Below are 27,266 nucleotides of genomic sequence, written 5' to 3'. Positions count from 1 at the left end.
ATCGAATTTGGGATCACAGTTTGAGATCAGACGACAGTCATGTTTAGAAAGGCTGTAAGTGAGCCTGTGAAGTCATTACACCCTTTTATATTAAACTTAAGATTATTTCTTTAATTATATACATAGAAACTTTCCTACTGCCAGCTAATAACCTATCAAGAAACATAGCATAAAAGAGAGAGCTCTAACTTGTGCAAGACAGTACCTAAGAGGCAGTTGATGAAAGCACTGGCTTACCACAAAAGCTGCTTGGGTCTAGACTTTGCCCGAGTGTCAATCTCACAGTATACTGTCTGGAAAAAAGGTCAAGCAGAAGCACTGCGAGTCAAAACTTGGTCAAGATTCAACTCAGTTAGTCAGTCATCATTACGTGATATTAGGAGCACAAACAAAAACCCATGACAATGAATGGCTTGAACAAGTCTACGCCCCTACGAGATGCAGCGGAGTGCGACATCAACGTACACGCAATTTGCAAACTATGACAAGCTGCTTACGTAAGCACAAGTGTAACAGATGTTATAAAAGTCCTCCTATATGAAAGCAAGCGCTACAGTTAAACCTTGATATAATGAACTTCAATATATTGAAATTCCCAATATAAGGAAGTACTTAATTTTTCATAATATCTTTTCCATAAAACACCATGTAATTAGAACCTCAATATAACTAAGTGTGTTTGTATGCAATTTCAATATAATGAAATTTCCCTTTTGCAGCAAAGGAATGCTAAGGCAATAAATGGAAACTTCCACAGACACAGATGTTCAAATGATTGAATTACAAGCGGCTGCTTGCAAACGCACCTCTCAAATCGCTTGCGGAGCGACTAAAGTGACCACCGAATTGAAGCCGTGTCATGTTTCGTATAAAGTCCAAGTTCGATAAGATCCTATCGTGCCGCACGCACTTTGTGCTTTAGGTGCGGATGAAAGTGTGGGAGGGTGAGAAAGAAAGATGGTGGCTTCACGCACAAGTGCTGCACGAGCAAAGGGAAAGATCGAAAGGGGAGCGAACTCGCCGTAACACGATCAAGCGGCGCGAGGGATCAGGCGAGGGGGAGGGATAAGTGCGTGCGTCTCAGCCTTGGCTACGCATGGTTGTCAACGTAGGGAGCGAGCGCATACACAGCCACGCACGCTGCTTTAGAGGTCATTTACTGCGTGGGCAAAGAGTAGGCGTGCCAAGACGGCGTGGCATCATGTAAGCTGTCTTCGGGCGCGTATAGTATTGAAAGTTGCGTAATCTAGAGTTTCAGTGACTCGTTTCAGCAAGAACAGACGAAGTACATATTCGCTCCCTGCTGCCGGTGCTTTTCATGACAGCGTCGTGCCAGTCGATCCAAATAGGTTGCGAAGCTTGAAGCTTCGGGCGAAAAGCGGTTCAGAAACTAATTGTCACTGCCACCAGCAAGGGTGGTTACGGGAGTAGCGATTGAAGCGCGATTGTGTTTGGAGGGAGTAAACATCGGAAAAGAAAAAGCGTTTTTTTATTGTTATTATTATTATAGCGAGACACAGATTCATTCAAAGGAAAATAAGTTTCCTAATCAATTTTATATATGCGTGATAACTAAAGACAACTCTATTTTATTTTATTACTATCAACACCTTTTTTCAGTGTCCATCGTAAAATGTGGCATTGACACCACTATCACTTGTAATGCAATGCAGCTCTTGAAGTGTGCAGAAAGGCGCGCTCGTAAAGCTCACCTGTTACAATACACCCCCATCACACGTGCTGTTTGAATTGTCGACGTTTGTCTGAATTTAGTGATGTAGGTAGTTTCATCGTTTCTTAACCTGTTCAGTCAAGAGAAGCGAATTACAACTGCCAGATAATTCACTGGGACGGGCTTGGCATCCGACGATAGGACCAGCACTGTACACCTAACACTTCTGTCGGCCTCCAAGGAAAGTATCTTCTGTCTAGAAGTACGATTTCAACACCCATACAGCTGGCCTTTTCCTGCATTGCTTGTTGCATTGTAGGCTCAAAACGCTGATCAAGTCGAATGGCGGGGCATTTAAACCAAAACAAATTTTGCACCTTCGAGAATAGAATGTCACTTCTCTTTTTAACGGATATGGCATCACATGATTTTTTCTTTCGCCAGAATTATTCCCTTGTGGCACAGATGGTGCTAAGCCCCATGAACCACTCATGCATGTTTTGAACGTACAAGCTTCTACGGAAGCTTCGCTACCAGGTGTATTTACCTTGGTCCCAATGCGGGCTACGCCATCAGCTGCAGGGGCGGAGTGCACACAAAAACGTGACTGGCTTCACTTAATTCGTACAGCCGATGTGAAAATATCGTCGATGTGGCATGAAACCGTATCATTCGTCGCAGACTCCCAAACTCACCAAAATTAATTGTTTTCTCATTCAAATTTGGGTTTATTCGATTGCCCGATAATTAGGAAAGCTCTGCGGCCCCTTTTCGTGTGAGAAAAATTGATCGGCGACTGTACTTATTTGCATAAAAGGTCGAATTTCTATACAACTAAATTTCGATATAATAAAGTAAATTGCCGTTTTCACCTACTACTTTGTTACGTCGAAGTTGAACTGTATTTGGAGAAATCATAGTACATCACATGCTGACAAAATACAGAGCAATAGAATACAATCGCATATTCTGTCAAAAAAATGGTTCATTATTTTACGGAATGCGATATCAACATCATTTTGAATTAGCAAAGTGAAGCTAACATCAGATCACAAGTTGTAGCTTAAGAAATCACTAACACATAAAAAAACGCAAGTACAATTCAGTAAAATTAGACAGTGCCGGCTGTCATAGAAAGAAAGCTCAAAGCTCTTTGAGAAATATAAAAATGTTTGGCACCTGATATGGTATTCAAAGTTTTTCTAAACAGGTGTCTTCAACTCAAATAAAAAATTTCAGTACTGCAGTAAAACCTCGTTAATATGTACCTGCTTAACAAGTAATTTGGGCTTAAATATAGTCACGATGAATCCCCCAACCTGTTGCTATTTAACCTAATGTATTGGCTTACCACTTAAGCTGTGGTCAGTTACCGCATTTCAAAAGGTTAGGTCAGAGTATTTACTTCACTTTTCAGAGCGTACAAGTGTGGATTCGGCAAAATGTTGTGCGTGCAGTACATAGATAGGCCCAGACCTTTCCCTGACTGCGGTCGCCACTGATAGCGACATCAAAACATAGTAGCCATGACGCGTTTCCTGCTCCCATAGCTTCTAGCACTTCCACGTCAGCGTCATGGATGAACATATGGACGATGGCCATTCCACATCCGACGCAGCTAATGCGTTGACCATAATGACGACATTCGCAGAGAAGCGGGGCCTGATGGAGAAACTGGCTTGTGGCCTTGCAGTATTTAAGGATGCCGTTGTCGCTGCAAGGCTACCACGGGGGCAAGTGAAAATCGCAGTTTATGCTGCCTGATCGCAAATAAAACTTGTCTGCATGTGCTTGAGCGAAAATTTACATGTTCTGTTGGTCGGTAAGTCTATAGCCGCTCATCAGTCACTGTCGGTTAATTAGAACATCATTTAGTGCATGCCTGATCCACGTTCCCTGCCATCTATGTATTAATGAGTTCTTAATGTAGATGTGCACTGCAGATATTTCAGGTAAGAAATGTTTTCTCTACATATACTTTTCTTTAGGAATAATGTTCACTCATTATGGGCATCTATTGTAGTAGATGCAGCACTGCCTATTTGGGCTCCTTTTTCATTGCATGTGACTCTTCTTAGCCAAAAAAAAAGCATACTTCAACACGCAGTGCCTGCTGTGCATACTTCCCCCATTGCCTGCACTGCAGCACATTACTAATGGCAGTGAAACATACCTTCAGATCACTGGAACCTGCCCAGAGGTGGCCATTGTCAAGAAATAGGGCAATGTTCTTGTAGTCAAAGGACACAGCCATTTCGATGACAGCATTGAACATAGACTTTATGGGCAGCGTCTAAGTGAAAACAGCATTGAAAATCAGAACTTGGAACTTCACCTGGCCACTGCACGGCAAAGGTTCACTGGCCAGTAAAACGGTTAACAAACTTCAAAGAGGCATATAGAACAATCCCATGCATGATTCAATGTACTAGTCATATAGAAAACTGCATACAATACCAACTAATTTCGACTAGGTTCCAGCAGTCAGAGCACCCTTGTCTATGACACGCTGATGATTGTTTCAGATTCCATACCCGATTGTGTTTCTAGTTTGGTGCACAGATAAAGTAATACAATCTGGAGCCATCACTCTTGCAAAGATTTTGCTGATAACCCTTTTTGACCTACTCACATAAAGTAACCAGTTTCAGGCAAGCCTGGTCAAAATCTTCAGTTCCCTCTTAGCCAAAAAAAAGATAGAGGCAGGTACATTTACCTCTGTAACTAGCATACATGACCGACAGTCCTACACTTGTGGTTGAATGCTTAGTTTAAGAAGTGCTGTAAACAGAAGAGAAAAAAACGATTTTATTTAGGACTACCGATATACATATTAAGTTTACAATGCAACTAAAGTATAAACCCCACGCAAGCGATCTTGCACGCGACAGCGAAGCGATGTAGATGGCTTTCGCTTTCGCGTATCGCCTACAAGTCGTACCCCATGCGAGTGGCAGCATTAAACGACGTCTCTCCGGTGTTGCCGATATGAGGGCAGCGAAGATGCACCGAATGTGGCTTGACGTGTACTTTATTGTTTAAGTTCTTATGTTTCACTGTAAGGAGCAGCATAAAATATTGCTGAAAGTCTTGCATTAGGTTCTTGTCCTCGCACCTATCAAAATAGTCGTTTGCTCATTCTGTGCAACAATTGATAGCACTTGACTGACGTACATCCAATTCCAGCTTCATGCTATTGGCTAGTCGCCCATAGCACTTCCAGGCAACGAATTCTAGATTTCCAGAACTGAGCGATCGAGTGACAAGAATGAGTGATCTGTTTGGATGACGGCCCGTTTCATTGACCAACGCTGTCGCTCATCGCAGTTGTGCACAAAATCGTTGTCATGGGATTTCGGCTTTAACGGGGCCCTGAACTACTTTTTATCATCGAAGAGGAGAAATGCACTTAAAGTTAAAATAGGTTATTTAAGAAATGCTTTGCCGCAGAAAGTACAGTAGAACCTCGTTCATGCGTTTTGGAAAATACCGAGAAAAACATACTAACAGGGAAAATGTACGATCTGAACTGCCAAAAAATTTTGCAGACTCAACTATTGTTGACGCCTACGTAATGCGAAGCATCGCGCAGATCGTTGCGGCACGAGCACATCGTGCTGGTGGCGCCCCGGCAGCCAGAGTGCCACCAGCGTGCTGTTAGCGTGATGTTTTAAGAGGGCGACGGGAAAGCGAAACGAAATCGAGCTGGTGAGCGATGTTGGATGTCGCTGAAGCGAAACCTGATGCCCATGTTGCCCCGCCTGCAGTGGAGAATGGCAGCACATTTGGATTATTGCCTACTAAAAGCATGCAGTACACTACCAATGGCACTACACACCATGCGCTGTAAAACAGATAGGTGAAGATGTTTATCGCAATAGGTTTAGCGGTGATAGCTGTGAGTGCGGCGTGCGATGACCCGGGCGGAGATTTGTTGGGACCAAAATAAGAAACTGTGGGCGCCGTCATTTTCCCTTGAGACGGGCAGCCATATACTGTTCTCAAGTGTGCGTGCCTCGCACCTTTTCTTATTCATACGGGATCTAGCGCCAAGAAAACATATATGATCGCAGTCTGCAGCAAGGAACAGCGGCGCGTTTCGGTTATTGCCAACTAGAAGAGTGCGCCATGCTTCCGACGGCACCACGCTTTGTGAAACAATAGGTAAAGATGCTTATTGCAATAGGATTGGAGGTGATAGCTGCGCATGTCAGGTTTGACAACCCAAAAGATTTGCTGGTACCGAAATGAGAAACTGAGTGCGCGCTGACATTTCCACGTGAGGCGGGCGGGTAAGTATTGTGGTGAAGCTGCCGCAGCGGGCAGCTATATACTGTTCTCTACTGCACGCACTTTGCGCATTTTCTTGTTTACGTGGGATCTCACGGCTGGAAGAGGTATCATACGATCAGTTTGGTGGCATATTGAGCATTGGTGCCTAAAAATGGTGTTTTCCAGCAACATATGAACCGGCAAGAAATGAGCGTAACTCTACTGGGACATTTGTGTTCTCTACAGGAAATGTTGGCGCCAGGAAAATGTAACAGGAACGTATCTACGAGAGTATACTGTACTTCAGTGCGTTCAGCAGAAGCAGAGTTATTGGCAATCAAACACGGCCTTCGCAGTGCTTCCGCTCCTTCTTCAGTGCCTTGCACTGCAAAGGCTATGGCAGGGTGGGGTGTATCCACAATGCTCCGCCTACTGTACGTCACCGTGGGGCGCATTTCAAGTTTGGTTTTAGATGTTCACGTAGATGCCACTACTTCAGATTTTGGCACCTACAATGTGCCAAATGTAAGCCAAATGTGGTTGTTCTCAGCGAGCCGCAGCAAGCTCAGCCAGCGGACTTGTCGCGGTACCCCGTGGCGGCCACTGTATCTACGCTACATAGCAGACCACAGCTACATGCAACTGTAGTGCGTAGGAGCAGCGTTTGCTTTGTGCATGACAGGGCTTGAGTGCGTGCTCAGACTCATATGCTACAGTTTGACCATGCTAAGTGGTGCCGACCAGTATGGTCCTTCACCAGCTTGATCGACGGATAGTAGCCACATCCAATTTCGCATTTTTTAAGAGCTAACAGTTAGTCTGCCAAGGCATCTAATCAGGCGCAGCCAGGAGTGAGCGCTCGCTGGCAAGCGTGCGTGTGGTTCGACTTCCAGTTTTGTGTAGCTTTAGGGTAGTTGAGCATTCAGAAAGAATAGAAATTAGCGAGATCCACCAGCTATGACAATGATAAGCAGGGTGGCCAAAGTTTTGATTCCTACGCGAGTGAACATGGCCAAGTGTAAGCAGATGATAGCTTCTCCCGAAAGTATGTAATTATTATCGAAATTCAAAAGCACATTTCCGCTTACTTCAGCCCATTTATTGAACTTCGTTAATAAATATATACAGTAACAGTAGGAAGAAATGCACTGATCCAAACCAGCCCTTCTTGATTGACGACAGCTTTTGGTCAATAGCAGCCGCTTATGGAAATACACTTTCTTACAGAATAAAGCATCCAGAAGAGCAAGAGGAGTAGCCTTCTGTTGAAAAGAGAGCATTTGAGAGAAAGGCGACTTCGCGCCCCACGTGCAAGCTCCATGCACTGCATATGAAAGCAAAACTTGGCTGAGATGTTCACAGCAACGTATACTATCCACAGACATGTTTTTTCACCAAGTGTGAATGGTGGTTCAGGACCCCTTAATAGGCTTGACAAATGGAATTATACAACAATATGGGCACATTATTGCATGAAACAGCAATTCGGTCAATGCACTCTGGATAAGCGAACACAGAAATATCACAACAAGGAAACTAGATACAGACCTCTAAAGAGCACCTTGTAGTGCTTCTGGGGTCCAGCACATAAATTTTGTCATCTTTGGCAACAACTACTTTGGTACTAGAATCATCGAAGATGGCAGTCCAGCTACTGGGAGGAGCATCCAAATCTGTTCAATACAAAATAACTGCGTCATTATGTTCACATGAGGAAAAATTCTGGAGTGAGATGTTTAGTTTGCTACAAAATTTTTTTTTTTTTTCACAGCTGAGCCAGCAATGTTTGCTTAAAGGGACACTAAAGAAGAACAGTAAGTAAAGCTAGACTGAAAGAATAATAATAATAATAATAATAATAATAATAATAATAATAATAATAATAATAATAATAATAATAATAATAATAATAATAATGATGATGATGATGATGATGATGATGATGATGATGAAATAATAATAATCGGCCTGTTTTATGTCCACTGCAGGACGAAGGCCTCTCCGAGCAATCTCCAATTACTCCTGTTCTGCACCAACCGATTCCAACTGGCACCTGCAAATTTCCTAATTTCATCGCTCCACCTAGTCTTTTGTCGTCCTCGATTGCATTTTCCTTCTCTTGGTATCCATTCTGTAACCCGAATGGTCCAACGGTTATCTAACCGGCGCATTACATGACCTGCCCAGCTCTATTTTTTCCTCTTAATGTGGATTAGAACAACGTCTATACCCGTTTGCTCTCTGATCCAAACCGCTCTCTTTCTGTCTGTTAAAGTTATGCCTAGCATTCTTCCTTCCATCGCTTCCTTCCTTCCAACAGAGGTAGGCCACGCACTATCACTACTTAAGGCATAAATATGGTAGTCGCAAGCCGAGGCAAAGGTTGCAAGAGATAGCCCTGAGGTTGAGCGCACAGCCTGAAATTCACCACAGGAAGACAGGTGGCATTTTCTTTTATATGAACGACTGTGCGTAGGAATGCGACATTCTGCGACAGGAGGAGGGTGATGTTGGGCGACGTGATGTAATTGCCATCAGCAACAGGTGGATCAGGTGAAACAGCAATATAGGTCACAGATCGGTGAGGTAGACGAACGTAATTGGTGAAACACTATCAACTCGGTGCAGGATCAGGAACATCAACGGCATGCTTTAGGGCGAGTTGGACAACACCTGCAGAGCAGTCAATAACGGCCGAATGTGGCAACATAAAATCAAGGCCTAAGATGATTTCATGTGAACATTGCTCCAAGACGTAAAACAATACAGAAGTATGGTGTCCAGCTACAGTGACATGGGCGACACACATCCCAGCGACAGCTGGAGTTCCACCGTTGGCGACGCGGGCGACAGCGAGCGGGGCAGGAGTTTAGACTATCTTTAGATGCGTATGGAGGTTTGAGTTCATAACCGATATGTGTGCTCCTGGGTCAACCAGTGCTTTTACAGGTGTACCGTTTATGTCCGCATTGATGAGGTTGTGATGGCCAGGCAGCGTAAGCAGAGGAATTTCAGGTCGGGTTGTCATGGCAGGCTCACCTCTCGGAGTTGTGTCCATTAGTTTTCAGAAGAGCGGCTTAAGTAAGAAGGAGACGAAGAGTGGCGAGGCAGAGGCAAGTGGGAAAGACATGGACGGGGCGAAGGGTAACGGTTTGGTTGTGCAGGTAGAGATGTTGAGTGACATCTTCTTCAGTGTGTGTTGGCGGGCAGGGACTACCAAGTGGGCGCCGGGTATTTTAAAAGCTTGGAAAAGGCTGCAAGTTCTAAGAGCTGTGACAATGGAAGGAAATATGTCGAACACATCCACAGGAGAAGCAGATAGGCCTGTCATCAGAAGTGCATCACTTTTCCGGGTTTCTATAACAAGGATGAGCGTACGAAATTCGTGGTAGATCGGGTACGCCAGGTGAGTGGTAGTTGGGTCTGACAGGGACTGGAGTCCGACGTTGGCCAATTCTTGCCGTACAACAATCTAGAGGAAGGATATGGGCGCATTGGAATCGTCTGGGGCACGAACCTGGGGAGGAACTGGAGAGGCAGCTTCAGTCTACCGGCAGACGATGCACACAATACTGTGAGATGCATCGGGCAGGGGTGGGAGATGGAGGTCCTCGCAGGTAGATTTTGCAGCCATGTTAGGAAGGTGAGAAACGTGGTGGGCAATGGCAATGGTGGGCTTTTGGCTTCTTAGAAGAGGCAGCATTCAACAATGATTTCCTGCACTGTTGAAGAGTTCCTGAAGATTAGGAATGTAAACATGTCGGCCATTCCTTTGAGGATATGGCAACCTTTTCCACTTCCGGCTTCTTCTCGTCAACCTTGTGACAAAGCGCAAGCATGTCCTGGATATACAGTAAAAGCTCGTTAATTCGAACCGCAAGGGGAAGCCGTTTCAGTTCGAATTAACGAAAGTTCGAACTAACGAAAGTGAAGGAGGGCAACTGTACACTGCGATTTGGAAGCAGTGGGGCATGTCAGAAATTTGGCGTGTGCTGCGGGCACACGCCATCTTCAAGTCGAAGCTCTGGTTCCGACTGTGCCACACCACCGATGTCCACCGAAACGAACGTTAGTCGAGGCTTAACACCATCACAATGAATCGCGACGGCCGATACCTCCTAAGCTGAAAACAGGAGTGCACAACCGATGAAGACTGCCAAGACAAAGACGCTGAACATGTGAAGGTGGCGAAGGCCCTGATTCGTTGGTTCTTCATTGCAAGTGCAGCTGCGACGTACTTGATTCGCTGTGTTTTGGAGCTTGCCGTGCCATCTCCACACAACATTAGCAGCTGTACAAGATTTGCGAAGCCTCCGAGATTCGCAACGGGAAGAAGTCTCGGAGGTTACGTAGAACGGAGAGGTGGCAGCCGCCGCTGCCTTATGGCTGACCCCGCGTCGGTTACATTTTTGTCCGATTTCGCCTTCTCTCGCCGTTCTCTCCGTGTTGGAGGCAATACAGCCTTGTGTGTAAGCAGCAGGCGCGTTTCTCTGGCCGTGTGCCAGGCGAGCGTAGTTCGAATTATCCGTGAGGGAACCTTCTCGCGTTCGAATTGACGGACTTTTTATACATAGACTTCTATGGAGCTTGGCCGGACCAAATCGTACAGTTCGAATTATCCATAAATTCGAATTATTGAAGTTCGAATTAACGAGCTTTCACTGTATGTAAGTCACATAGCACTCAGCGCAAGTCTGAACTCGGCATGCAATGTCTTTCTGCATGGCATACCGGCGGCCAACAGTCTTGCCAAACAAATCAATGAGCATTTGTTTGCACAAGTCCCAGCACGTGAGTTCCTCTTCGTGGGTCTCAAACCAGACGTGTGCTGTTAGTGAGATCAGGTTAGTGAGCGTGACGGTCAGCTCCCAGTGATTGCTCGTGCTCACCCGTCCGTATAGTTGAAGCCAATCTTCAACGTTGATATTATGCATGCCAGAAAAGGTTCCTGGGTAGCATGGTTGTGCCACGATGATGGTGGGTGCGGGTGGTGAAGTGCCTGAAGCCTTCTTGCCTTCAGCTGGCATTGCCAATGCAGCCAAGGAGTGCCCACTGCGTAAATCCGTTCTATGTCTTGGAGAGCCCCAAAATGTTACGGGGACAAACGAGGCTTAAATATATTTACAGAGTATTTACAAAGCATTCACTGGCATACAAAATGAAAGACAGTTCACGCGACATCAGCGAACGTCGTCTTCTGTACTGTCCTCAGCTTCATCTCTGGCTGTGCTTGGTAACATAAAGCGAAGCTTTCATGAAGCAGTTAAATGCTATAAAACTGACTACAATGTGAACAGTTGTATTTACTGTCATCCTATGCAACATGTAATCTCATTCAATGTTTGTGTTCATGCACCACAGCATCCACGATTTTAACATCATGCAGTATCTGTGTTTGTGCACTGCACTGTTCACAAGGTATGTCAACATGCAAACAGCGGTTCATGTGAATGCACACTGCAACACCTCGGTGCACTGATTCCACGAGGACGAAGTCTAGTTTGTTCAGGGAAGAATGGCGAGGAGAGATGCTTACAAAGAGAAGTATGAGGCAGACAATAATGGCAAGGTTGATTTATTTGCAGGTTTCATTCCTGCATCTGTGACCTAACAAAACTTTGCACACTAACAGAAGCTGATGCACAGATGAGGTTTTATGTGCATGTGCTCTCACATGTGCTATGAAACATGACGCAAGCACCATGTTTCGTTGCACACACGAGAGCAAGCTACTTAACTGCTAACTACTATAGCATAGGTAGCATTACAAAAGTTCCAGCATTAGCATTTTTTGCCAAGCAGTTATAAGAACAATGTGAATGCAGATTACATACCAGGTACGTCTCCCAGCTGCCACGTCTTATAGCTAGCAATGTTTTCTACAAGAAAGAACTTGTAGGAGCCTGTGAGTATAATCACTCCAGTCCTCTTGTTTGTGGAAAAAACACGAGCTTCGAGGACACCCGTGTCTTTTGGAATCTGCATGTGCACAAATAAAAGAACGTACTTTTTAAAATTGAAATCCCGCATTGGAGCAACTTGGCTGAGTGTACTAGCTGGTAAATACTTGGCAAGAGTAAACACTAGAAGAAATTTGACAAACATAACTATCAATTGAAAGGTTTTCTACATGGGACTTAGTACAGTTGGCATCACCATTATGGAGAGCATGGGAACGGCGGCCACTGGGGTGTTCCGCAGCCAGCCAGCTATGTCTAACAGTAGTGGCTGGGCCCTAGATTAGATGCGTCGGCCACGCATGCTCAGACACTTCTCACCTCAAGCCCAGCAGCTACCATCAGACGCCGCTGGCTGCCTCTGGAGCAGCCCAGTGGCTGCCGTTCCCGTGCTCTACACAAAGGTGACACTAACTGTATGTGTACCAGAGAGGAACGCAAGAAACATGAAGAAACATGCAACACATGAAAGTCAAACAACTTGGAGGCAGCATGTGGCAAAACTGTAACGCTGCTAATCTCAAAGATACGCAAAATGTTAGTGATAACCCAGTATTATCTGTCAGGATTAAGTTAATTTTGCTTCATGATATACTAGATTGCCTAACGAAACAACAGGAACAGGCACTTTGGAGATGGCATTTGTTCTCAATTATGTACTGTGGATATGCACATTTTGAACCACATCAGCACCTTGTGTGGTCCCTTGGGTCTCTTTCAGCTAGTTTGTGCAACTCATTTTGTGTGAGTTGTATGCATGCGAATGTTAGGTTTTTGTTTCTTTTTTTCTTGTGCACTCCCCATACAAAGCTGACTGCCTCTTCTGGGAGTGCAGGGACCGCTGTAAACTCATCCTGTGTGAAGACTGCATCATGTGGAATGAACAGCGATGTGAAGATTCTACTATGTTGCACTAGTGAAAGTAACAGCTCAGTGTAGTTAGTGTTTCCTGATCTAGTTCAGGAAGTGCAAGCAAATCGAATAATTCTTTGACATCTCACCTGTCCCATGGTGAATGTCGTTTGCACTCTCCCTTGCAGCGTGTACTCGGTGATTACACCATCTCTTTGTATGACAACCAGGCTTTCCACGTTGGACCATCCCATGGCCACGATACTCCCAGCATCATGCTGAAAGAATACCCGCGGCACTTTCAGCATCTCTGGCTATATTAGGTAACCACAAGAGTACACATACAATGTCACGTTCGGACTAATCAAACTTAAAAAGCTAATACATACGAAAATAGCTCAAAATAGCAATATTACCTTTATGTTCCCTAGCGTCTTCCCACTTGAGGTGAAGAGGTGTATTAGGCATCCACTGCCCAGTTTTATCCGGGCGACCTTGCGGTCATCTCTGATGAGGGCTAAAGTGAGAAGCACGCAAAAGTGTGCAACAGGTTTTGTTCAACATGATGTAGCCGGAGTGCTAGGCGTAAAGGGTTCTCATAGTGCACGTATCTGTGCACCGAGCGTCCACAGAATCAATTCTCTTCTAGCGAGGGTACGCACCAATTGGTCCTCCATACGGAGCTGCCGCGACGATGAAATCCGACAGCTCAAGGTTCTGCGCCTGCCAGTCCATAGAATAAAGCTCAAACTTCCTGCGCAGAAGGTACGCACAACGATAGAAGGTTATGTATACATTGCAACGCTCTAATGATAGTTACACAATGTTTTTTTTTTCTACTAAACGCAGTATATTTGTGATACTGGCAGTGTACCAGAAATAAGTGCGATTGCTTACTACGACGCTGTTTTCAGCTGTCATTTAATAACAATAATTAAAAAGAACGTGGTACTGGAAGACATTTGGATAAGAAGGCAGCAAGAGAGACGACATTGACTGCACGGAAAGCTGCGAAAGAACACTAGGCTTCTCGAAATACCATCCACAGATGAGCAAACGCTACGAGCATATTCTAATAATGCGGTGAAGTTACAGTCCGCACCGGCAAACTTGGAATAAATAAAAAAACACGAACTCGCGCACTGAATCAGGTTCGCATCGCACGATTTTAAGACTTCGCGCTGCGATGGATCCGAAATTTGCTTTTATCACCGAAGTTCTGACATTGAAACAAATGTATGTAAGCGCTCGGCACATTTCGCCAATGTTTGTTGCGTGTACGTACACACTTTACTTCAATATAGAAAGAAAAGTACAGAAACAGTCACCTGTAATAAACATCTTTTCCTAGAGGACTCCAATCAGCTGTGTGCAACGCCATTTTAGCATCGCCTACCACAACGTTGGCAAGCGAAGTAGATAAGAAATCGGCTAAAAAAAATGTTTAGCCGAAGCGTGTAACGACGTATTTTACTAGTGTATAAATTTTGGTCGCATATTGTACTCTGTCCTTGAGTAAATATTAGAATAATTAAAAGAAAGCCATATTCTAATTTAAATTATGTTTGCATTTTGTAAATAGCACCTCCAACTTTAGTAGTGCGGTCGGCACAGCTTAGTTGGCTTAATACGCTTAGAAAAATAATCCTAAAGCATGATTCAGATTTTGCTTATTTGAAATATTACAGGATAAATAACCAATATATACAAGAAGTATGTTGTAACACTGCTAAATGGTACCTTAAAGATAACATTTATTAAGTTGTTAAGAGCTTTTTACGTGTCGGTGCTGCGGAAGGCGGTACAGTGTAATTTTTTTGTCGGCATCTCTGTTGCTGTCTTTCGCTCTTTCGCAACGCGTTTTAGGCGAGAAGCAAGCGTGCTTTTTCCAACACGTGGTTGTAGAGATGGGACGGCCAGGTAATCTTCCTAATTTGTTATGTGTTGCCTTTTAGCTGCTGACAACTCCACTGTATTTAAGTGTAGCAATTGTGAATTCTTTAATTGAGGAATTTGTGTTTAAGTTTCCTTGTTATTGTTATTAGGCGGTATTTCAATGCCCCACGCGTTATGAGAGTGCCCAGCGCTGCATGACAGAGACGATTGTCACAAAAATGTTTGCGACGAATCTCTGGTCTTGTGCCAGTGTTCATTCCTAAGTGATGTTACAGCTTTGTCGTGTATGATAAAGACATTGCACATAATTACGTTCTCGTGCTGGTACATTTGAGACTGAGGTTCGTGGCCGTCACCATCTTGGTTGTTTTGAATATAAACGCGTAGCGTTTGCCCTGAGTCAGTTGAGTGTTTGTAATTTTCTTTCACTTGTGCGTGTAAGAGCTGCAGCAACTTCACGAACGCAGTGTAGTGTCGGTTTGCGGTGCGAAGTTCGGCGCGCGCTCTTTCGAAAGCGCCTGATGGTTTTTTTTTTTTTAATTATTACTATGTAAGGGCTACTGATACTTCTTGGCATGTTACTAAGGCCCTTGCTCGTGTTTTATGTGTAATTCTTCGAAACCTGCGGGCTTGGTATGGAGCAATTGGCTAACGATGTTGGATGCGTGACCAATCGGAAAAACAAAACGCTGCACCGCACGCCGGCAGGGTGCTGCAAGCTGTCCGAGTATTGTGTGCAGCATTGGTAGAAAATCTGACGCTGTGTGATTTCTGCTTTTTCGTAGGCTTTACTCCACGAGGTGATCGTGGCGGCTTCGGCGGCAGAGGCGGAGGAGGCCGCGGCGGCTTCGGCGACCGTGGTGGTCGCGGAGGCTTTGGCGGTCGTGGTGGCCGCGGAAGTTTTGGCGATCGCGGTGGTCGTGGCGGCTTTGGTGATCGTGGTGGTCGTGGCAGCTTTGGTGGCCGAAGTAGCTTCGGTGATCGTGGAGGCCGGAATAGTTTCGGCGGCGGCGACGGCGATGGTGGTGGACGTGGTATGTGTTTCATTACTGTAGTCGTCTGGTATGCAAAACGTGTGTGTACCGAGGCTTGGGTGCACGTTAATAACGGTGATGGTCAAAACTGATCTTGAGCCCCACACAACATCTGTGATAGCCGTTGTGCAACTTTGTAACATTAAACCCTGCAAATCAGCACCTAGTAGTGTCCCTTGCGTGTATGTGTGTGTGTGTGTTTGTTTGTTTGTTTGTTTGTAGATGAGGTGCAAAACTTCCCGCCGCAGTTCTGAAGTTACGTCTACACGTTTTTACCTGCATTAACGAGGCATTATGATCAGTGCTCGTGTTTTAGAATTGTACAGCACAGTGGGCTATTTGCACCTTAAATTAGAACCAGGCAGCATTAGTGTCTTCAAGGAAATTGAAGTTAACAAGCTGCATGTTTTCTGTCAGCACTCCTGTATTTCTTAGTTCCTCAATGGTACAAGTTATAGTGTCGCACTTGAAGCCGACCGATGGAGGAGCCTAGCATTTGGGAGGACAACATGGTGAGAGAGAAGGAGATTCTTGATGATGGGTAGGAAAGGTTGGGGTAAAGTGCAGCGCAGTAACTGTCTCTCAGCAGAGGACACCTCAACTGCGCTGCACAGGGGGTAGGTAATGAAAGTAGAGGGACAGAAAGAGCACCAGGAATAGCAGCACGCCGCAGAAATGTGATGGAGCTAAAGGCGGTCGGCGAGGCCGACAGCCTCGGCGAATGTCAGGAGCGCACGTAGTAGTGTCCTGTGTCGTGAAGGGCAGCCTGAGGGGTGCAGGAGTTCAGTCACGGTGTCGCACGGCAGGCCGTGCCCACGGTAAACACGGGCAAGAGACGCGCGTGCGAGCGAAAAGTTGGGGCACTCACATAGCAGGTGCTGGAGTGTCTCGATCGCGCCGCAGTCGCCGCAAAGGGGAGAGGGGGCTCCACGCAGTCGATGCCGCCACTCGGCGGGCCACACAGAACCGGTCCGAAGGAGGCAGATGGAGATGCTTCTTTCGGGTGAGGGGGTCTTGCCAACATGGCATTTATTTGACTTAAATAGCATTTTAAGGACAGGTTGCATAATGCCATTGGCTTTTGCACGGGTGGCGTGATCACACTCGATTGGTGGCTCACGTGTGGTATGACCAAACCTAATTGCCCTAACGGATTCATACAAACGCACAGATATGGAGGTTGCAGCTCCATCATGCAGACATTGCAGATAACACTGGTAGTGAATGCTACTTATGACACACCAGAGGACAGCACAACATAACACAAGTCAACAAACACACAGGTCATAATCAGCAGTACCTTATACATAGCTTGCACGCACGTCACTTCCATTCCCAAGTGTGTCTGCCATTACTAGGTACCTGGCTGCTCGTACTGAGCTGTACTGCTGCTGCGTTGTTAATATGAGGCTCCTGCTCATGTTGCAATCGTGTGGATTTGCACAGCTTTCGGTCACCGTGCAAGGAGTAACACTGCCACGAAACCAAACTATGCAGAACCAGCTCTGTATCATTTACCAAAAGTGATAACAGGGCAGCAAAAATCCATGGTGCTGTTGGAAACAAGCTGGTGCGTGTGGCCAGCCTGGATAAATTGAAATAATTTCCAGAATGCTTATGACTCCTCATGTTGGTCGTCTTGTTGTAACGTGATGATGTTAAAGGCCTTGTGTCACAGAAAGTCTAGCGTCCAGTGTCTGCTTTCTTGGGAGCAATAAATAATTCCGAACCGTGCATACCTAATCACACAGGCCCACCATGTAGCACAAAGGCGTTACTGAACTAATTAAATTTCTCAAAGTAAAATGTGTAAGAAAAACCGTAAAGTACGACTCACACACAACCTACAGACATAGCGTCGAACTGTAATTTTAATATACGAGAAAACATACGAGCAATTCTCTTACGTGGAAACACAAACACAAACCTCTTTTCCAGCGTTTCTACCATATGTACAATGGTGTGCCCAGTTCCTTGCAAACACTGTCCAGGTGGCACTCACATCCGTGGCCCAAGCAAGAGGCTGCATTTCTACCAGAAAGTCTGCCATCGTGTGTAGTGTTAGCCACCAGTGTTTCCCAGTAAACATTGAGGTTACATAACCTGCAGTTGGCAGGATGCGTGAGAAGCAGTCAGGGATCTTTGGATGCTATCACGTTCCACTGTTAAAAGAAATGTTTAAGCGCCCTCCAAATTTTGTTCTGCCCTGGGCCCTTGCACTACTCCTGACCACAAATTTGAACTAATGCATTCAATTTCCTGCTTGTCTGAACATATTGTTGCAGGAAGAAAGCAGGCCCACGAGTGTAAAATAATGTATATTTACAACTGGTGTATGTATATGGCATTCAGGCAACTGCCAGACTTCGTCTTCCTCTAGTCCAATTAAACTTCTTCCTTCCCTTCACCGTAACATCACCCTCCCGGGGGAGTAGCTCCGTCCTGGTGCAAGTTAGAGACCCTCATTTAATGGGGGGGACATAGGGCTTGAGCCTGACGACGTGAACAACATCGCTGGTAACGTTGGGAGGCACTGAAGGCTGACCGACTGGGACGATCTCGTATGTCACGTCGGACAGTTGGCGTAAGATCTGGTATGGACCAGAATAACGGGAAAGTAGTTTTTCCGACAAGCCGACGCGACGTGAAGGCCACCAAAATGTTGCAGGAAGAAAGCAGGCCTACGAGTGTAAAATAATGTATACATATTTACAACTGGTGCATATGGTGTTCAGGCAACTGCCAGACTTCATCTTCCTCCAGTACAATTAAACTTCTTCCTTCCCTTCACCATAACAATATTAACAGAGTCCTTCAATGCTTTTCTGGTCACAAAACTCCGCCCGCTGTTTTATACAGGGACAGAAGCTGTGCTAGGGTCGCTGCTGTTAGCGTGGGGGCATTCCGTGTCGGCAGGCACCGCACTCGGCTGAAACTCCTGTACCGGTTCGGAGCAATTGTTTATCTTTCATCAAACAGCAAACATTCTACTACCACTCAAATTTCGCCTTACATGCAATGTGGTGATTGCATGTGCGCATGAAAAAGTTACAACGGCTACGATGGAGGCAGCCGTGCCGACACAGCAATATTAAATGTATCTGTTGCAAAACCCAAACGTGTCAACCTGAGGAGACACTGATGCCCATTGCGTCACAAGCTTCAGTATAATGGCACATTTTATTACATATGTTAGTGAACATGACACTGTTGCACCCCACCGTGATCCCAGCGCCGCCACATGGCAGCTGTGGCAACATGGCAGCTGTGACAACTAAAAATCTTATTCCCAAGAAGTGTTCCCACCAAGCCAAAAGGATACTTAAAGGGGGCGGCGCAAGCGTCCTCCTATCGCTTACACAATATTTTCTTATTTCACGGCTGAATTATATGCAGACTAAAAATGTTGTGTCGAAAAACTTGTCTGCTCACTTTAATACGCTTCACAGTAAATTAGTTCCACATGCTTTTTATGCTGTCCACAAACAAAAATGAAAAAATTCCAAACGTGGCGTCTTGGCACATTTTCTGTTTCACAAAAAGAACTTGAAAAAAGTGTCAAACATAGAACGTTCTCTTTGCAACATTTATGCAAAATATCATTTTGCGTACATGAAACATGAAAGAAAAATATAGTTAAAACAAGTTTTAAAAAAATGCTCATTAAAGAAAAAAATTTTAACTGGTTCCAATTCTTGAAAAAAATTGACATGGAAGTCCGCCTATGTCGGGCAAACGTGAGTGCAGTATTATGTTTCCTTGTTTGTTTTATTCACAATATATAACAGGCTAAAGTGGCCCATGTTGAGTGTGCTAGCTCTAGTGCTACGATGTCTCGTGGGAGTTTAGCATTCATTCTCTTTTAAAAAAAGAAAAGGCGACGGTTGCTGCAAATTAAGGAAGGTTTACCTGGTTTATTATTGTGGCAAGATCAGAGAATGTGTTTACTGCTTTGTTTTCTGGGGCGCAAGTAGGAACAAACTCGACACTACTTGTGGTGCTCGAACAAATGCATTGCGTGTCCTTTGCAGTTAGTATTTAAAAGGGCGTAATCACTGTCAGCTAGCTAGTAGCAGTTCTCACAACGGACAGTACATGTCAACTTGACTGATCGTGGGCACAAATCTACACGTGCCATGACTGAATTCCCGGCACACACGGCGCTGACTTCTGACGGTGATGCTCCTTGTTGGCTGCAGCATGTGCATGAAGCGGGGCCACATTCTTGAGGTTGCCGCTAAGTTGGGAGACCATCTCATGTGCTTACTGAATAGAGGCGGTGCTTCCAGACCCCAGTTTGTGCGGAGATGCTTTGTACTCAAGGAGTCCACCCACGCCATCACAGCATTTTTCCATTTTTTTCTATACCCGGTAGTAAAAAATATCCACCTCATGAAATTATACCTGGAGTGGCACAACTCATTCACTTGGTACCTATTTTTAAAATGGCTCGCTGCACCATCGCTGACGTATGTTACGTGACAGCAGATGGGCGCTTTTTCATCTAACACTTGTGCATTCTGCCTAGGGGGTAGCAGGCGTGTCCTGCGTCGTGATGCAGGTGATCGCTTATGACAGCAAAGCTGTGTGTTGCTTTCTTTGTCGGGGCAACACAGGTGAAAGTACATATTTGTTTCTTGTGCCAATGGTATGATTGTGTTTCATTTGAGAGAAGGACAGTCCAATTTCCCGCAAAATCAAAATGCAGGACAATGTTTCCTGGCTGCTCGCACTTTGTCTCATGAATAGCCATGGCTTAAGTGCGGCGTATGTATTAGTGAGGAATTCATTTGGTCGCCCATTTGCCGAGCTCTTTCACTAAAAAGGTTGGAGACATCTTCTGTAATTGGGAAGCTGCAAAGGCACAATGCTTTCATGCCTTCCAATGAGATTTCCATGCTGGTTACGTTATGCCAAACATGCAAAGCTTAGCTTTAGCGCAATAAACACAAACCTCTTGTAGTGCAAGCAGCACCCATTTTGGACGCAGGCTCTAAAGCTTTGACAGAGCGATGGCGCTTTTGGGGTGAGCTGCTTTGAACATCTGAAACGGCTCGCGGATAGAACATGTCATAAATCGCTTTGGGACGTACTCTCTCAGGTCGTTCGTGATGGCTGACACAACATCCTTCTTCTTCGGGCTCTGCCGAGAGCACCCAAGTTTGCCCTTGGCAACATCCAAAATGCTTACGCAATGAAAAAAATTTTTTCTTGGCAGTCTTCTTCTTGTGAACATGTAAATAACCGGCGCAGTATACTTGGACCAAGCTATGAACCGCATGCATCGTGTGTAGTGAACAGCTAGACACAAGTCGAAACGTTTCTACTGAACAGCACCGCACCCTTTCTGTTGCTTTTTCTGTGCCGCTGTCATGACTGAGCCTCCAGAATTTGTCATGGTTTCATGTTGTATGAATAAGGTTGTCTAAAGCTTTTCACTGTGAAAATGTGCGGGCGACGCTCGTTATTGAAGAACAATGACCTCTGCTGTTCTTGGCATGGGAAAGCATGTCAGTAAGGTGTTGACGAAACATCATAAATTAGGCAACTTCGGCAGCCTTTGACTCTGTCATGCCGCACTCAACTTTTTTTTGGACAGCTGAAACGCAGAGGTGAAGGTCGAGGTAACACAGGAAGACATTATCTGTGAGCAACGTGGAAAACGTGATAACGGGAAACGAAATAAACAACTTGAGAAAGTGACTCGGATAAGTTTTTAGAAGGGCATAATGTGAGTCACACATGGTGGTGCCAAAGAAGGTTCAATTATCCATTGTACGTGGGGGATGGACAGCAGGCAGTGAAGTAGCACCTGCGTAATGGCGCACCTGCTCATTAAGGAAGTGCTTCGTCACTTACGAATTAGCCTGCCTTGTCGCCTCTTACAGGTGATTTACTGTGCGCACCTGGCGGGTTTTGGCAATGTCAGCCACAACATGCACTCGCAGTGTCTTGCACGCTGTTGACAAGCGAATAATGGAGGCAATGCCCACGGAGGTGGTAGGCTGCGAACTCAGCACGCGTTAGCACTTTAGAAGGCGGCAGTCTCCCAGCCCTGCTCACGCTAGGCGCACATAAAATCTGGCAGTACATTTTTCTTCAAAAACAAGCTGCCAGGGTGAAGTTCTGAAGCATCAAAAAAATTAGAACTAGATTTGCATACAACGCAAACTGATAAAACCAGCAGAGGTACTGAAGCCAGCATGCTCAACATGTGCCACTTTGGCCTGTTATATTTTGTGAATGAAGCAGATAAGCATACATATCGCACCCACGTTTTGCACGGCATGAGCGGACTTCCATCCAAAATGTTTTCAAAAAGTTGGAACCAGTTTTCTTTTAAAGAACTTGTTTATTTAACTTACTCTTATCTCGTGTGTCATGTAAGAAAATGATATTTTGCATAAATGTTGCAAAGAGAGCGTTCTATGGTTGACGCATGTTTTTTTACGAGTTTCTGTGTGAAATAGAATATGCACCAAGACGCATCAAAGTTGCAAGACGTTTTTGATTTGGGCCACGTTTGGAATTTTTTTACGTCTGTTTCGTTTGTGGACAGCATAAAGAAAGATACATGGAACTAATTCACTGTGAAGTGTATTGAAATGTGCAGAAAAGCTTTTCAACTCATTTTTAGTTTGCATTTATTTCAGCCATGAAATCGGAAAATATTGTGGTAGGCAACAGGAGGATGCTTGCGCCGCCACCTTCAGATATTTTTTTGGCATGCTGAGAATGGTTTTTGGGGATAAAACTTTCGGTTCCATGCAGTTTTACTATTCCTACATGACATATAAAGAAAGCCATGCATGTTTGATATCTCGTGAAAATCACCCAGCAAACATGCTTTTGTTTCACACATGCGCACAAAAGAAACACCATGGGCGCATGGTTGATCCTGTGTGACAGGCAGGTTGTCTGTGAACAGAGCGACTCAAATAGCGATGCTGCATGTGAAGTAACTTGCTCTCATCGATTTCCCTGAGGACGGCAAGACATGCAGGCACTTCGCTGGTATGTTCCTCTTACAAAATGATTGTGTACCTACAGCAATTTGTAGAGCTTCATTTCCTGCAGAGTTACTTATATTACAGGCACCACCAGGCAATTATACTATCCAAGTGCGTCATATCTGGCAGCACCTTGGGGTCTGAAGTCACAACTGCACTGATGCACATTTTATATGGGGTCGCACATTTTTGACTATTTGCTTATAGCAAGCTCACATTGACCCCACAAGCCCGTCCATGTATGAAGCGCAAAATTCTAGGCTTCTCATTTCTGCTATAGCATAGCTCCTAGGGGCATAAGTGTCCGACGTGCAGGGATCGAAATGGATGACGAACACACAGTGCAACACAAGTGAGATACCTAGCAGTGTTGCACAGACAAAGCAGTTGACACCACATGCAAACTATTTATAATGCATCACCACCATAACTCTGCCAGGCAATGACTGTGAAAGTGTTGTATATTGTAGCAGCGGATGCGAGTGATAGGTTGTAATGATGAATGCATGCGCTTGGACTGGAAGCTAGAGGAAGAGGAAACTGTGTCTACAGAATGAAAAGTCCTGAACCCGCGAGATATGAATATTATAGACATTGTGAAATATGCAACCTGAAAAGCAATATGAAGGCAACATGCGCCACTTCTTTTATGTGTTCTCCTGTCTCTTTGCACATGACTGGTGCTGGTTGTGGATGACATAGTGGTGCTCATGTTTTACTGTCAGCAGTGCCGCGAAGGTGGTAGTTGCCATCTTTTACAGCTTTGGAGGACTGTTGGGAGTCTCCCGTTACCCTAGCAGCAGCTTTGATTACATGCACAGTGGCCTAAGAGCTTTTGCAAAGAATGTTAGTGTTGGACGTTATTCATTTGTTTTGATTATGTTGCACATGTTCCGGGAATTCTTATTGACAGTTTTCTGCTTTTTCTCAGGTGGCTTTGGAGGCCGTGGAGGCCGCGGTGGTTTTGGAGGAGGCCGTGGTGGCTTTGGGGGTCGTGGCGGAAGAGGGGGCCGTGGCGGAAGAGGGGGTGACAGGGGTGGTGGACGAGGCCGTGGTGGAGGACGTGGTGAGTACAAGATGTTAATGTGTTCGAGCAGTCTAGTCATTGGAAGTGAAAAAAGAAAATACACATTGGGACTTTAAATGGCAAAGCAGACAAGTGGCTTCATGGGCTGCAAATGGTAAGCTTATGTATTTGACTGTGCTAAACCTTTAATGGCAGTGCACATAGATATTCGAAAAAAAGCTTATCTTCTATCTAAATGGGCAAAACACAATGAGAATAAACATAATCAATGAAAAGAAAAAAAATATCGAGAACTTTCAGCGTTAGGGGATAAAACCAAGCAGAAAACGAAGTGGGCTTCGTGCAAAACTTCTTCCTTTTTTTGCCTGTGTTAGGGCTCTAAACTAACAAATGACACTTGTTGCCTGTCATTCAGTGTTGGCTGAAAGCATTTAACCAATTGAAACTTTGCAAGATTTTTTTTTTTTCCCCGGTATGTAGGCAACACTCTTAAATCGAGGGTTAAAGAGAGGGATTGCAGTGTCACGTGACCTGGAACTTAGTGATTTGTATGGGGCTGTGGGGGGTAATTTCGGCACATTTAGGACTCAAATTTACTTTTTGTGAAACAAATGCAGCATGCCTAGTCTTCATGGACAGCAGTGTGTACCCATAGTGCCTCATGTGAAGGTTATGCCAGTGTTGTGACTCTAGTCCCAGTAAGTGCACTTCGTGTACAGTGTGTCAATGACCTAATACAGTGGTGGTATTCTCAAGCGATCACCTTAAAGGATACATTTATTTTTGTTGCAAAATTTCACGAGACCAGCACTGAATGTGCTTGGCTGCCTTGAGGTCGTGTCAGACGGCACTACGCAATCACAGTGCTGCCGCTCGTGACCTGAAATAATCTATGTTGTGCAACTTAAGCCGTTCTACAGGGTGTCTACCAACCGGGAAAACAGGGAAAACCGGGAATTCTCAGGGAATTTGAACAGTCTGGAAAAACTCGGGGAAAACTCAGGGAATTTGTGCTTCCATCAGGGAAAATTAGCTGTAACTTTATTGAAAGGGAACGAAAGTCGTGTTAATGCTGGCTCCAGTAACAGAGGAATGGCAACGAATCGTCATTGACGCCGTGTCATCGGCACGATGTATTGCCAGAGTAGTTAACGACCGAATTTCTAGACGCCCGATTTTTCGGACATGCCCGATAATCTGCACGGTTTTGCGGCATCACCACGTACTCCATATAGTCAATGTATATCGCCCTGACTGCAGGTCTGAAATGGCATTAATCAAAGCCGCCACCGCCGCTGTTTTGATTATCTCGCCGCCTCGAACCGGCACTCTCGCAGGCAGATCCGCTGGCAGCCGTAACCACCACCGCGGCAACGTTAGGCCTAGCTGCTTCTATGTTCGCTATTAAACTTCTTGCCGTGCGGTGCCGTGTTTTTCATTGAAAGAATTCGCCGCTATCACCAATGGCACCGACTCCGCCTTTGTAATCCTCGCGATTGGCGTTGAAGCTCGCAGAGCACAGCGCATTGCGTAATGCCAGTCTCCGAAAGTTAGCTTCGCCTCACCACAGTATTGTTAGGCAGTGAAGCATAACAAGCGTGGGAAGGGGGCAATTTTCACGGGCAAGTATGTGTTCCTTAATTATACATGCGTGCACCCCGTCTCCTGTCACAGTACAAGCCCTGATATGCCTAATAAGCGTACTGGAAGGCCTTCAGAGCTTTTTCAGACGTGCCTGTGGTAATTTTAGCCCTTAAAGGCAGTTAAAGACATGCATTAATTTTTTTCAGACTGCCCGTTTTTTTTTTTTTTTTCAATTCTTTTTGCGGCCCCATGGAAGTCCGAAAAATCAAATGTTGACTGTACAACTGACCAAGAGGATGCTTCAGATGATCCATGTGGTGAAAGCATGGTAGAAGGAGGATGAGAAGAGAAAGGACCGACGCACTGAGGAATTAACGGGAAAGGAAGGGTGCCGCCGCATTTTTGAAGGAGCTTCAACGAAAAAATTAAGTGTTGGCTGACGCTGAGACACAGGTGTCCCTCATCCAAACCAAAATAAATTGCTTAAGCAGTGAAACCCAATAGTGAGATGTTGTGTATGGGCTGAGAGTATGTCAGGACAGTTGAAGTTGACTTCCCAGCTGCTGAGAGAGAACCTTAGTTGTGACAAAGTACAGGACCTCATACATATGAGCTTGCTATCAGTTGATAGAAATAGCTGATATTAAAAAATATTTACTTATGTATGCATCTCCTTTTCATTCGTATTTGAAAATGTTCGACTCAATTTGGAATGGGCTTTCCCATTTCTTTCGCTGTGCATTTTACTAACACCTTCCTTCAGTTTTCTTTTTAAATAAAATAGATATTACTCCTTACTATTCAAAGGGCATAAGGTCATTTTTTTTTAGTGTCAGCATGCTTACTAGGGAGTGACAGCATCGGGCAACGTGGTATCAGCCTGTCTTGACATAAAACAAAGTTCTGGCTCATTCAGGGAATTTCGCAAAGGTGCTCAGGTAAAACCTGGAAAACTCAGGGAATTTGGAAATGTCAACTTGGTAGACACCCTGTTCTACCAGTGCTAACGAACTTTGTGACCTTGCATAGCTGAACTTTGGACTTTGTTTCTGGACTTTGTTTCTTTTTGTTGCTTTTTGTTTATTAAGTGTACTTTTGTTTATTGCTCTCCTTTTATGTTTGTAGCAACGGGATGATGCTTTTTGAGAGGGTGGTATTTACACGTATACTATTTGTTTATCGGGTGACCGCGTTTCATCATCCAACAGATGTTATCGCTCAGCGCAGGATACGCCTGCATGTATCGGAAGTTTCAGCAATGTTATCAATGGTTCTGTCCACTGTCTGTTGTCACCGAACCTTGTGTAATCTGATTGCATGTATGCATGACGTGAGTGGTGTAGAACTTTCTGGAAGATATGTAGGCACTAGCGATTGCTCTGGAACCTTTGATGACTGATGTTAAAAGCCGACGCATTTGACTCGGAGATCAGGTTTTCATCGATCGCCGGCTGTTTTCGCTGCTATTGTTGTCCTTTGAGTGTAACTTGCTTTCGTGGGCACAGGTTTCCCCAGTAAAAAGTTAGTCAAAGTATTGACGGTTTTGTTGCTGTGTTTCTTGACCATCACTACCACGTGACAATATTCAAGTGCCACAAAAATTCCATTGCTATAACTGATAATTGTTATAACCGGGATGCATGAAAAAATCATATTAGGGGATGGCAGAGCAGCTGGGAGAAAACTACAATGGTGGGCAGGCCAGTGCCCCTCCCCACCACCTTCCTCCATCCGGCTTCTGATTGTGTTCACTCGTTTAACTGCTTCCTGTGCCAGAAGCATCCATCGCCAGAAGCATCTCACCACATATTTCTCACTGGCTTGCACGAGAAAACTCTGTCTGTCAGCCTTGCATGCTTTACGCGAAGCTTGCCGACATGCTTCTTTAAGGCGTCCAGGTGCTCCACGTAGTGCAACGGAAGGTTCCTCGTGAAATCAGAGCACCAGAGAGGACTGAATCAT

The 27,266-nt window shown here is 45.0% G+C and overlaps 2 protein-coding genes across 3 annotated transcripts in view; one reads left to right on the top strand and one right to left on the bottom strand.

The window, feature by feature from the left end:
• Vps16A (vacuolar protein sorting 16) overlaps nt 1-14,251 on the bottom strand; it is a 38,793-nt gene extending 24,542 nt beyond the window's left edge. Inside the window, exons 1-8 of the mRNA XM_070537667.1 lie at nt 14,082-14,251; nt 13,416-13,507; nt 13,170-13,270; nt 12,903-13,031; nt 11,779-11,923; nt 7,493-7,617; nt 3,846-3,965; nt 238-293 (exon numbers count right to left, since the gene is read on the bottom strand). Of these exons, the coding sequence (XP_070393768.1) occupies nt 238-293; nt 3,846-3,965; nt 7,493-7,617; nt 11,779-11,923; nt 12,903-13,031; nt 13,170-13,270; nt 13,416-13,507; nt 14,082-14,134 (821 nt within the window). The 5' untranslated portion in view covers nt 14,135-14,251. The remainder of the gene's footprint in view (nt 1-237; nt 294-3,845; nt 3,966-7,492; nt 7,618-11,778; nt 11,924-12,902; nt 13,032-13,169; nt 13,271-13,415; nt 13,508-14,081) is intronic.
• A 207-nt stretch (nt 14,252-14,458) lies between these two features.
• Fib (rRNA 2'-O-methyltransferase fibrillarin) overlaps nt 14,459-27,266 on the top strand; it is a 39,194-nt gene continuing 26,386 nt past the window's right edge. The window contains exons 1-3 of one of the 2 annotated variants that reach the window (XM_070537665.1): nt 14,459-14,673; nt 15,435-15,683; nt 23,625-23,759. In XM_070537665.1, the coding sequence (XP_070393766.1) occupies nt 14,661-14,673; nt 15,435-15,683; nt 23,625-23,759 (397 nt within the window). In that variant the 5' untranslated portion in view covers nt 14,459-14,660. The remainder of the gene's footprint in view (nt 14,674-15,434; nt 15,684-23,624; nt 23,760-27,266) is intronic. The other variant, XM_070537666.1, reaches the window with a different exon arrangement.

Source organism: Dermacentor albipictus, chromosome 4 (assembly GCF_038994185.2).
Source record: "Dermacentor albipictus isolate Rhodes 1998 colony chromosome 4, USDA_Dalb.pri_finalv2, whole genome shotgun sequence".
Lineage (NCBI taxonomy): Eukaryota > Metazoa > Arthropoda > Arachnida > Ixodida > Ixodidae > Dermacentor > Dermacentor albipictus.
Note: the sequence above shows the minus strand (reverse complement) of the source record. Positions and strands in the feature narration are given on the sequence as shown.